The sequence below is a fragment of the Mya arenaria genome, chromosome 16, assembly GCF_026914265.1.
Source record: "Mya arenaria isolate MELC-2E11 chromosome 16, ASM2691426v1".
NCBI classification, from domain to species: domain Eukaryota; kingdom Metazoa; phylum Mollusca; class Bivalvia; order Myida; family Myidae; genus Mya; species Mya arenaria.
In genome coordinates this window covers 30799892-30813425 of record NC_069137.1, presented here as the reverse complement: position 1 = coordinate 30813425, position 13534 = coordinate 30799892, and the positions used below count along the sequence as shown (strand labels likewise).

Here is a 13534-nt window from a genome sequence, read left to right as displayed (position 1 = left end):
CTATTCACGAGTTGAAATATTAGTGGTTTATTGGCTTGGTATCCTGTATATTCCCTGAGCTATGTTAGTAGAACATGTTTGTGTTTCAGGTCACCTCCCTCTTGCCTGCCCATTTCAAACAGTTCATGTTTGTGTTTCAGGAAGCCTCCCGTTTGTCTGCCCATTTCAAACAGTTCATGTTTGTTTGTGTTTCAGGAATCCTCCCTTTTGTCTGCCCATTTCAAACAGTTCATGTTTGTGTTTTAGGTCGCCTCCCTCTTGCCTGCCCATGTCAAACAGTTCATGTTTGTGTTTCAGGACACCTCCCTCTTGTCTGCCCATGTCAAACAGTTCATGTTTGTGTTTCAGGACACCTCCCTCTTGTCTGCCCATTTCAAACAGTTCATGTTTGTGTTTTAGGAAGCCTCCCTCTTGTCTGCCCATTTCAAACAGTTTATGTTTGTGTTTCAGGTCACCTTCCTCTTGTCTGCCCATGTCAAACAGGCTATGTTTGTGTTTCAGGTATGTTTGTGTTTCAGGAAGCATCCCTCTTGTCTGCCCATTTCAAACTGTTCATGTTTATGTTTCAGGTCGCCTCCCTCTTGCCTACCCATGTCAAACAGGCTATGTTTGTGTTTTAGGAAGCCTCCCTCTTGTCTGCCCATTTCAAACAGGTCATGTTTGTGTTTCAGGACACCTCCCTCTTGTCTTCCCATGTCAAACAGGAAGGAGCAGGGTGAGGCGTTCACCTGGATCCGCACACATTTCGAGGAACACACAGATGTCTGTATGCCCAAGGCACAGGTCTACGATGAATACAAGTATGCACATTACTCATGTGACTTTCTTTTTGTAAATGAACGTCTTAATCAACATCTTGTACCTCTTGTACCTTTTTTATATTCACTAATTGCTTTTATGGAACTTCACATGGATGTTTCTTGGGTGGTGTGCTTTCACCATTGCTCAAAGAAATGAATTCCATGCAGAACTCTGGAAAGGCCAGAAGAGCTTATGCGATGGTAATGTATACGTCATATGTGCGTCCGTGAGTCTGTAAACAATTGCTTGTGAACACGATACAGTCTTCAGTTTTGATTGTATCTCGGTGAAACTCTTGTCCGGGCTGTAACTTTCCCTTGTATGGACAGATTTTAAAATAACTTGTCACATGTGTTCCACATACCAAGACGACGTGTCGCGTGCAATACCCGTTCCCCTACCTCGAAGGTCAAGGTCACACTTAGTGTTTATTCACAATGGAGTGCTGCATATAGGACATAGAGTATAGGTTGTCGTGTCCGGGCTGTAACTTTCCATTGTATGGACAGATTTTAAAATAACTTGCCACATGTGTTCCACATACCAAGACGACGTGTCGCATGACAGACCCGTGTCCCTATCTCAAAGGTCAAGGTCACACTTGGGTGTTTATTCACAATGGAATGCTGCATATATAAGGACATAACAGTGTTGGTTGTCAACTATGGGTGGTATTTTTTTATGTTTAGAGGCAATTTAAAATTAAAACTTGCCATATGTATTTGACATGTAAAGGCAAGATCAACTTTTCATGTACTGACCTTGTTCATAGGTCAATGTCACAATTGGGGGCATTCGTAACATACTGTGACAGCTCTTGTTTATTTTTAAAGCTACAGCAATGAAATTTGGACCATGTGTACTGTTTTGCAAATGAGCATCAATGTTGTCTTAGGATGACCTTGACTTTGACCAATTTTTTTTATTTTTAAACCTACAGAAATGAAATTTGGACCATGTGTACAGTTTTGCAAAGGAGCATCAATGTTGTCCTCAGATGAACTTGACTGTGACCTTTTGACCTACTTTTATATTTTTTAAGCTACAGCAATAAAATTTGAACCATGTGAACTGTTTTGTAAACAAATATTTATTTTGTACTTTGATGACCTTGTTTTTGACCTTGACCTACTTTCTTATTTTTAAAGCTACAGAAATGAAATTTGAACCATGTGTACAGTTTTGCAAACAAATATCAATGTTGTCCTGAGATGACCTTGACAGTGAACTTTTGACCTACTTTCTTAATTTTGAAGCTACAGCAGTGAAATTTTGACCATGAGTATAGTTTTGAAAGCAATTTTTTTTTCTTCCTCCAATGACCTTTACTTGGCACATATTAAAATAGTTCATGCAACTAATCTGCTTACAACACTTTCTGTCCTCATATGTTGAACGTGCAACATTTTCAGCTAATCCAAACACAAAACGTGAACTATATGTTTGTTGCCTATTACCCATACATACATGCTCTGGATTGAAAATGACCACAAGGGCCATGCCAGTTGAGCATAGGGCCTCATGGGCCTCTTGTTTTTCAAATGGCCAGCTGTCAAACCTGGCACCGCCATTGGGGGTGACAAGTTTCTTATTTACTTATTTAGGAAAATCTTTGAACATCTTCTTGTATGAAACCATTAGGCTCAGACTAATATTTTTAATGTAGCATCATTATGATAGATCTCTAACAAGTTTGCCCCTGCAGTCAAAACTGACTCCCCCCTGAGGTTGTAAGTTTCCTAAAGACTTGTATAGGGAAATATTTGAACAACAACAAAAAATGGCATACTTCTTGTTTAACGGTTTTAAAATCTATCTGAAATATCCCATTTCTCTAGCTGTATATTAGAAACAGGAAAATCAATCATACCTACTTAAACATCCAGAAATTCTGAGAAACTTTACATCCGGTTGTTTATAGTTTAATTGTAATAAAAAATGTTTTATACAGAGTGAAGATTTCGAATTGTTTAAATCTGACATTAAAACTATATTCAAGATTGTGTAGGTCTAAATAAAAATAATTTGAATTAGATAAGAATGGTAATTTCTGTGGTCATGCCCTCAGTTCTCCGCAGTAATTCACCTTTAAACGACCAGTCACAAATGCAAGATGACTTACAATCTATCAAAATATCTTAACTGTTAATATCTCAAATGAGCGATGGATTTGACAAAAAGCTCATTTTCTTTAAAATGATACTTCAGAGATTCAAAATGGTTCAATTTATACAGGGCCATCATAAATTAATACTTTGTTGTCAATCAAGTTATACATTTTTAAAACACACTGACTATCACTTTCTTTTGTGCAACTGAAAAAATCAAAGAGCATTTGTTTTTGTAAGTTCAGCTATATCTTTATCAAATAGAGTGGGCTCCCTTCTTGGGCGCTGTGCCAGAATGACCTACTACATGACAATTGGGTGTACTACCCAACAAATATTCATAAGCAGTGATTTTCTTTACATCTCGTGTGAGTGATTCAGGGCCATCATTGTCTTCCTGTTTTAATGATATCTTCTATTTAACAAAGTGCTTTTTAAGTCTGCAACTCCTCCAGGTTGTTTTGTGAGCAGCATGGTTTACGGGCCCTGTGTAATGCAGACTTTGGGAAGGTTATGAGACAGGTGTTCCCGGACATCAATACACGAAGACTCGGGCAGCGAGGACAGTCAAGATATCCTTTACTTCATTTGTCACAAATTCAAGTATCAAACATATACTTACTTCAACTTTGAACCTGCTGGCAGTGTGCACTTAGCCTTATACATTGCTGCTGGGGCATGCACTTAGATTTATACATATTGCTGGCAGCATGCACTTAGATTTATTTTATATTGCTGGAAGCATGCACTTATCTTAATACATATTGCTGGGAGCATGCACTTAGATTTATAAATATTGCGGGAAGCATGCACTTATCTTAATACGTATTGCTGGAAGCATGCACTTAGATTTATACATATTGCTGGGAGCATGCACTTATCTTAATACATATTGCTGGAAGCATGCACTTAGATTTATACATATTGCTGGAAGCATGCTCTTAGATTTATAAATATTGCGGGAAGCATGCACTTATCTTAATACATATTGCTGGAAGCATGCACTTATCTTAATACATATTGCTGGGAGCATGCACTTAGATTTATAAATATTGCGGGAAGCATGCACTTATCTTAATACATATTGCTGGGAGCATGCACTTAGATTTATGCATATTGCTGGAAGCATGCACTTATCTTAATACATATTGCTGGGAGCATGCACTTAGATTTATAAATATTGCGGGAAGCATGCATATACTTAATACATATTGCTAGCAGCATGCACTTAGATTTATTTTATATTGCGGGAAGCATGCACTTATCTTAATACATATTGCTGGGAGCATGCACTTAGATTTATAAATATTGCTGGCAGCATGCACTTAGATCACTTAGACAACCAACCTAGTAAGTGTCATGATCCAACTGGTCAAAGATAACCTACCTAGTGTCATGATCTTACTGGTTAAAGACAACGGACCTAGTAAGTGTCATGATACTTCTCACCATAAACAAATTACCAAGTAAGTTTCATGATTCTGCTGGTCAAAGGCCAACTATCTATAAGGGTTTGTTATTTATGCAACCAATGTTTTTAAGTAAGGCTTCAATATCCATCAGCTTAGTATGAGTTCATGTAGCTGTTTTTCATCGGTTTTTCCATTTTTTTCTTTACTGTACAAGCAGGGATTTGCTTGTACTATATTAGTGTTCTTAGTACTGCATTTTGATACGGGTGGTTGTGTTTGACTCGAGTGGATTTCAAAACCAAGAGAGTCGAATAAGACATTCCGGATCAAAACACAGTACTAAGATTCCATTTTATTATATACATTACTGGTTATATCACTTAAAGCCACATGTTTTCATAATAAATGGCATTTTAACAATGCAGTGTTTTGTTTATGACGTCATTTTAACATCGCGCAACGATACTTGTTATGACGTAATGTCAAAAGGGTGGAATACGGCCGTATTGCACTGGAGTGGAATACGGACTACCGTTTTTTGCAATATGTATTGCATGTGGATTTATAAGGGGTATATAATAAAAGTGTTTTCAGATGCATTCTACGGAATGCCATAACATATGTGTGTCCCTAAAGCATTGTTTTGAATTTCCAATTGTTGTCCTTAATGTGAGTGCAGGTATTTCTACGGAGGTCTGAGGAAGCGTCAGGACTTTGAAGAACCCTCTCTCCCAGAACTTGAGATATCCAACAAACATATTGAGGTAAGAGTCACTGTCCAGGCTGTTATATGCCTTATTTCACTTTTTTTATACTGTTTTTATTTTTTATTTTTAATGGAGTTACAGAAAGTACCCTATGAATTATTCTTTCCAACCCTTTTTCCACAATTGTGTGGAATGTCATAAAGTGGGTTATTGTCAATAGTAGTTGCAAAATTTTTACAATTGTGACAATTATATTTCATTTATCCTACAATACACAGTGTATTCTTTTTATTGAAATTACCTGCATCATCAGTGATTAATAAAACAATTGTGATAGTTACCTGCAATGTATTATCTAGAGCATTTACAAGAAAGCGGTCAAGTTATTGTGCCATCACATTTGAAAGCACCCTACTTGGTGTTGTATGATAATATTATTGATACGGTTTCATAGATGTGTTGAATGTAGTCATGAATGTTAACTTAATAAGGATTTATTGTAGAGGGGGGCAGTGGGTAGGGGTTAGTTATAAGATTGTGCATTGTTATTCCATGTATGTTATATGTTCCAGCTGGAATTGAGTGTTGTTGGGTTGGGAGAGTTGTGGGTTTTCATGTGTCATACCAATTACACATATGTTACAGCTGGATTCTCAAAAGGTTAAGGGGGCAGGGTGTCATACCAATTACATATATGTTACAGCTGGATTCTCAAAAGGTTAAGGGGGCAGGGTGTCATACCAATTAAATATATGTTACAGCTGGATTCTCAAAAGGTTAAGGGGGCAGGGTGTCATACCAATTACATATATGTTACAGCTGGATTCTCAAAAGGTTAAGGGGGGCAGGGTGTCATACCAATTACATATATGTTACAGCTGGATTCTCAAAAGGTTAAGGGGGCAGGGTGTCATACCAATTACATATATGTTACAGCTGGATTCTCAAAAGGTTAAGGGGGCAGGGTGTCATACCAATTACATATATGTTACAGCTGGATTCTCAAAAGGTTAAGGGGGCAGGGTGTCATACCAATTACATATATGTTACAGCTGGATTCTCAAAAGGTTAAGGGGGCAGGGTGTCATACCAATTACATATATGTTACAGCTGGATTTTCAAAAGGTTAAGGGGGCAGGGTGTCATACCAATTACATATATGTTACAGCTGGATTCTCAAAAGGTTAAGGGGGCAGGGTGTCATACCAATTACATATATGTTACAGCTGGATTCTCAAAAGGTTAAGGGGGCAGGGTGTCATACCAATTACATATATGTTACAGCTGGATTCTCAAAAGGTTGAGGGGGCAGGGTGTCATACCAATTACATATATGTTACAGCTGGATTCTCGTGTGGTTGAGGGGATGGGGTGTGATGCCATGTACATATGTTGCAGTTGAATTTTTGTGTGGTTGAGGGGGAGGGGTGTGATGCCATGTACACATGTTGCCGTTGAATTCTAGTGTGATTGAGGGGGAGGGGTGTGATGCCACGTACACATGTAACAGTTGAAATCTAGTGTGGTTGAGGGGGAGGGGTGTGATGCCATGTACACATGTTACAGTTGAATTCTAGTGTGATTGAGGGGGAGGTGTGATGCCATGTACACATGTTACAGTTGAATTTTAGTGTGGTTGAGGGGGAGGGGTGTGATGCCATGTACACATATTACAGTTGAATTTTAGTGTGGTTGAGGGGGAGGGGTGTGATGCCATGTACATATGTTACAGCTGAATTCTAGTGTGATTGAGGGGATGGGGTGTTCTTGCATACCGGATGTGTGTTTCCGGTCATGTGACCAGTGCTGGAAAAACTCATCTTACACGCCCCATGTAAGATGAGTCATCCGCAACAACGCGCTACTTCTTATTTCTTTCATTGTATGGTTTATGAGGAGTATATTATGCAATTTCAATAAAGGGGATTCAAAAATATAAGTGTACAATACTTTTAATTAAAATTAAAAATACATAATCGTTAAGCGTGATTTTTAAAGGAACTATTTGACATTGATAGTGATTTAAAATTACTGCACTTTATGATTTCAGTACACAACGTCGCACACACTTTTTGGTGAAATGTACAAAAGTGTGCTTTCTACGTCATTTTTCCACAAATAAATAATTTTAGGTATGCAAGAAAAAATATCAATCATGTTTTTCCGTTCCGGATAGAAAAATCCGACCCACGGGCACACTGCGTGACCGGTAACTCGGCAAGCCTCATTTCCGACCTAAGCGCATGCCCTCTGGTCGGATTTTTCTATCCGTAACGGAAACACATGATAGATACTTATATGATGCCATGTACACATATGTTACAGCTGTTTTAGTGTGGTTGAGGGGATGGGGTGTCATGCCATGTTCACTTATGTTACAGCTGAATTCTAGTGTAATTGAGGGTGAGGGGTGTGATGCCATGTATGTTCCATTTAGCAGCTGGACTTGGTTGGATGTAAAGACATGTTTATGTGTGTTCTATGTTACAGCTGGACTCTAGCATGGTTGAGGTGGGTGGTTGTAATGACATGTACATGTATGTTCCATGCTACAGCTGGACTTTAGTGTATTTGAGGGGGTTGGGTGTAAAGACATGTATGTGTGTGTTCTATGTTACAGCTGGACTCAAGCGTGGTTGAGGGGGAAGTGTTTAAATCCTCCTGTGAGCTCGTGCTTGAGTGGGCCGAGAAGGTGCTGGACATGCGGTTTGACTCAGTCCCCTCTGTAGCAGAACACCTCGTGGGTAATATGTACGTGAACACACGCTCCGTGGCCGCCTTCACTCTGATAGGGGCTCTCCAGGATAGTGGCAAGAACAACCTGAAAGGTGACCAACTCACATTGTAGTCATAGATGTTACTTGGATTTTACTGAAATAGCTGCCAATTATTTCATCATTTTATTTGATGAAAATATCGATTGTTTATTTAATTGATAATGCCATTCTGTGTGCGCAATTTCTGGAAACTCAGTGTGCCCAGGGGTTAATTTTTTTTAACCGGACCTAATCTCATCATTGATATTATTTTCTTGTATGCCTTGATTTATACTTTCGCGTGCAATTTTACTTTGTACTTACACTTCTGTGTGTTACGTGTTATTCCAAGTTGTTTACTGACATCATAAAGTGTATTACTTTAAGTTAAATGTTGTCAACATGTATGACCACCATATTGAGACTATGCGCATGTTACAACTGGCTCAGTTCAATGTCACACTTAGAGGTCAAAGGTCATATGACTATAATATGACTACAATTCAGAGTGTCACGTGTCCGCTCCATATCGCTTGAATAGCTTGAAGGATTTTGAAATAACTACCCACAAATATTTTTCTATTTCCCAATGTCAGATGTTGTTGAACTGAATGAAACAACCATAGGGGGAGACATCTGTTTTTGTAATTGATTACAAAAACAACAGTAGTTTCCATTGTAAACATGTTGAAGTCAACTAAATCTCAAAAAAGAATAAGCATGTGAAGAAAACTAGTAGTACAAAAGGTATTATTGAACATAATGTACTAAATTTATCAGTAACTCTGTAAGTATCCTCTGGCTACGACTGTCACCTAAAATGCAATACCTGACCCCTGTGTTTTCCCTCTCACTACAGGTTCTGCCCTGTTCACTTCCCAGCCAAGCCAGGCTGGTGACCGGCATAGGGAGACAAACCTTCTTCTTCAGCAAAAACTGCAGAAGAACAGACAACTCCAGAAACAGAAGGACAAAATACAGGTAACACTTACCTCCTCTGATTTTGGAGTCAAAGAATGATACAAATTATTACAAGCCTATCACTTTCCATTTCCAGCAGTGAAAACAATGCACGCCCTATTGAAGATCCATATCCTGCTGGTGTAATTTTTATGCCCCTCTTCGAAGAAGAGGGGTATATTGCTTTGCACAGGCCTGACCAGTAGTTGACCCCTATTGTTTTTGGGGGTCATCAGGCCAAAGGTCAAGGTCACAGTGACCTTGAATGGTAAAAGGTTGTCCGAGTGATAACGTGACAATGCCTGCACCCATGGCCCTCAAACTTGACTTGGAGGTTGGGCCTGACCAGTAGTTGACCCCTATTGTTTTTGGGGGTCATCAGGCCAAAGGTCAAGGTCACAGTGACCTTGAATGGTAAAAGGTTGTCCGAGTGATAACGTGACAATGCCTGCACCCATGGCCCTCAAACTTGACTTGGAGGTTGGGCCTGACCAGTAGCTGACCCCTATTGTTTTTTGGGCTCAATGGGTCAAAGGTCAAGGTCACAGTGACCTGGAATGGTAAAAGGTTGTCCGAGTGATAACTCAACAATGCCTGCACCCATGGCCCTCAAACTTGACTTGGAGGTTGGGCCTGATCAGTAGATGACCCCTATTGTTTTTGGGGGTCATTGGGCCAAAGGTCAAGGTCACAGTGACCTTGAATGGTAAAAGGTTGTCTGATTGATAACTCAACAATGCCTGCACCCATGGCCCTCAAATTTGACTTGGAGAATTGGCCTGACCAGGAGATGACCCCTATGGTTTTTGGGGGTCATCTGGCCAAAGGTCAAGGTCACAGTGACCTGGAATGGTAAAAGGTTGTCCGAGTGATAACTCAACAATGCCTGCACCCATGGCCCTCAAACTTGATTTGGAGATTGAGCCTGGCCAGAAGATTGTCCCTATTAATTTCAGGGGTCAAGGTCACAGTGACCTAGAATGATAAAAGGTTGTCCAAGTGATAACTCAACAATGCCTGCACCCATGGCCCTCAAACTTGACATGGAGGTTGGGCCTGACCAGTAGATGACCCCTATTGATTTTAGGGGTCAAAGGTCAAGGTCACAGTGACCTTGAAAGCAAACTCGACAATTCTTGGACCTATGGTCATCAAACTTGACATGAAGGTTGGGCCTGCCCAGTAGATGACCCCTATCGACTTTGGGGGTCATCAGGCCAAGGTCAATGTCACACAGTAACCTTTAACGCAAAAAAGTTAACAAATCTTCCCCCACTGATTTCTCAACAATGCCTGAACCTATGATCATTAAACTTGACATGGATGTTAAGCCTGACCAGTAGATCACCCTTATTGATTTTAGGATTCATAGAGCCAAAGGTCAAGGTCACAGTGATTTTGAATGGTAAAAGGTTGTCAGAGTGATAACTCAACAATGCCTGAACCCATGGCCTTCAAACTTGACTTGGAGTTGCATCTGACTTGTAGATGACCCCTTATGATTTAAGGGGTCATCAGGTCAAAGGTCAAGGTCACAGTGACCTTGAACGAAAAAAAAACTTGTCTTGTGATAACTTGACAATGCCTGCTGCACCCATGGCCCTCAAACTTGACATTTAGGTTTCTGGTGACCAGCTGATGACTCTGGATTTTGAGTTCATAGAGTCAAAGGTCATGACGGTCATAACACACTTTATCCTCACACTTTAATGGTCATAATCTTAAAACAGCAACAAATCAGCTGTCATTTCGGTCCATGCATATTTCATTCAATTGTCCATTTAATCCTGACAACATGGTGCTCAGGGGGGGCATAATGTTTGACAAACATCTCTTGTTTGATTCTGTATCATGCTAGTGCCATGTGTTGAGTGCTGCCTTTTTACACTCTGCTTTTATTTGAGTTTTACCTCTACTGGCCAAAGACCAGAAGAGCTTATGCGATGGTAATGTGTACGTAGTATGTGCGTTCGTGCGTCTGTAAACAATAATGCTTGTGAACACGATACAGTCTCTAGTTTTGATTGTATCTCGATGAAACTTGTACAGTATTTAGATATCCATTAGAGCTCGGTTCCTTTCGAAAGCCAGATCCGCCCATGCAGCCTAGATTATGGGCCTTGAAAATTTAAAAGATCAGTGCATCTGTAAACAATTGCTTGTGAACACGAAACAGTCTTCAGACTTGATTGTATCTTAATGAAACTTGTACATTAGAGCTCAGTTCCTTTCGAAAACCAGCCAGATCCGCCCATGCATGCCTAGATTATGGGCTTTGAAAGTATAAAAAATCAGTGCGGCTGTAAACAATTGCTTGTGAACCTGGTACAGTCTTTAGTTTTGATAGTATCTCGATGAAACTTGTATAGTATCTAGATATCCATTAGAGCTCGGTTCCTTTCGAAAACCAGCCAGATCCGCCCATGCATGCCTAGATTATGTGCCTTGATAGTATAAAAGAAATGCTATTGTGTAAACACTTGCTTGTGAACACGATACAATCTTCAGTTTTGATTGTATCTCGATGAAACTTGTACAGTTATAGATATCCATTAGAGCTCGGTTCCTTTTGAAAGCCAGACCAGCCCATGCATGCCTAGATTATGGGCCTTGATAGTATAAAAAAAGGCTATTGTGTAAACAATTGCTTGTGAACACGATACTGTCTTCAGTTTTGATAGTATCTCGATGAAACTTGTACAGTATCTAGATATCCATTAGAGCTCGGTTCCTTTCGAAAACCAGCCAGATACGCCCATGCATGCCTACATTATGTGCCTTGATAATATAAAAGAAATGCTATGGTGTAAACATTTGCTTGTGAACACAATGCAGTCTTCAGTTTTGATTGTATCTCGATGAAACTTGTACAGTATCTAGATATCCATTAGAGCTCGGTTCCTTTCAAAGCCAGATACGCCCATGCATGCCTAGATTATGGGCCTTGAAAGTATAAAAAAATCAGTGCATCTGTAAAGAATTGCTTGTGAACACAATACAATCTTCAGTTTTGATTGTATCTCGATGAAACTTGTACAGTATTTAGATATCCATTAAAGCTCGGTTCCATTTGAAAACCAGCCAGATCCGCCCATGCATGCCTAGATTATGGGTCTTGAAAGTATAAAAAAATGCTCTTTTTAGCCAAGTCTACATGAGCGAAGTCTATATTTAGCCAAGTTTACATGTAAAGTCACAATTGCTTGTGAATGTTTGTTAAAATTATGCCCCTGGGGTCATTACTGGCCACGGCCCCGGGTTCACAGGTTTGGTATTCTTTAATTAGGAAATGTACAAAAACTTTTTGTCTGAAACAGCTATGTAGATCCTTACTATTTTGAACAAGGCTTAATTTAGTGGTCCACTTGTACAGTATCTAGATATCCATAAGAGCTCGGTTCCTTTCGAAAACCAGCCAGATCCGCCCATGCATGCCTAGATTATGGGCCTTGATAGTATAAAAAAATGCTATTGTTTAAACAATTGCTTGTGAACAGGATACTGTCTTCAGTTTTGATAGTATCTCGATGAAACTTGTACAGTATCTAGATATCCATTAGAGCTCGGTACCTTTCGAAAACCAGTCAGATCCGCCCATGCATGCCTAGATTATGTGCCTTGATAGTATAAAAGAATTGCTATTGTGTAAACACTTGCTTGTGAACACCATACAGTCTTCAGTTTTGATTGTATCTCGATGAAACTTGTACAGTATCTAGATATCCATTAGAGCTTGGTTCCTTTCGAAAGCCAGATCTGCCCATGCATGCCTAGATTATGGGCCTTGAAAGTTTAAAAAAATCAGTGTATCTGTAAAGAATTGCTTGTGAACACAATACAATCTTCAGTTTTGATTGTATCTCGATGAAACTTGTACAGTATTTAGATATCCATTAAAGCTCGGTTCCATTTGAAAACCAGCCAGATCCGCCCATGCATGCCTAGATTATGGGTCTTGAAAGTATAAAAAAATGCTCTTTTTAGCCAAGTCTACATGAGCGAAGTCTATATTTAGCCAAGTTTACATGTAAAGTCACAATTGCTTGTGAATGTTTGTTAAAATTATGCCCCTGGGGTCATTACTGGCCACGCCCCCGGGTTCACAGGTTTGGTATTCTTTAATTAGGAAATGTACAAAACCTTTTTGTCTGAAACAGCTATGTAGATCCTTACTATTTTGAACAAGGCTTAATTTAGTGGTCCACTTCCATGGTTGTTCAAATTATGCCCCTTGGGTCGAAACTGGCACTGCCCCAGGGATCACAAGTTTCCTAGAGACTTATTTAAGAAATATTTTCAAAATCTTCTTGTTTCAACCCACAAGGTCCATACCTTTGATATTTGTTGTGGAGCTTGTTGTGGCACTTATTAAAATAGGTTATGCAACTAATCTACTTACAACACTTTCTGTCCTCAGATGTTGAACGTGCAGCGTTTTCAACTAGCCCAAACACAAAAAGTGAACTATCTATTTGTTGCCTATTACTCATACGTACATGCTCTGGATTGAAAATGACCACAAGAGCCATGCCAGTAGAGCATAGGCCCTCTTGGGCCTCTTGTTTTTACTAAAATCAAGGACGAATTTATAAATGTTCATGAACAAACTACACCTCACAGAGAAGCCGTTTCCAAAGAGTACAGTCGCTTTAATTGTGCTTATATTCAAGAAAATGCACTCACTCTTGCGCACAGTGGTCAGAAATTGGCTCAGGGAGAGCAATATTTGATAAGCATATAACAAAATGAATTTTCTACCTTCTGTGCCCTGTGCGTAGGAGTGCACTATG

The 13534-nt window shown here is 39.5% G+C and overlaps 1 protein-coding gene across 1 annotated transcript in view; it reads left to right on the top strand.

Moving 5' to 3' along the window:
* Positions 1-13534, top strand: part of LOC128221957 (uncharacterized) — a 40560-nt gene that overhangs the window by 15475 nt on the left and 11551 nt on the right. Inside the window, exons 5-9 of the mRNA XM_052930674.1 lie at positions 672-800; positions 3365-3481; positions 5001-5085; positions 7649-7856; positions 8644-8765. Coding sequence (XP_052786634.1) covers positions 672-800; positions 3365-3481; positions 5001-5085; positions 7649-7856; positions 8644-8765 — 661 coding nt within the window. The remainder of the gene's footprint in view (positions 1-671; positions 801-3364; positions 3482-5000; positions 5086-7648; positions 7857-8643; positions 8766-13534) is intronic.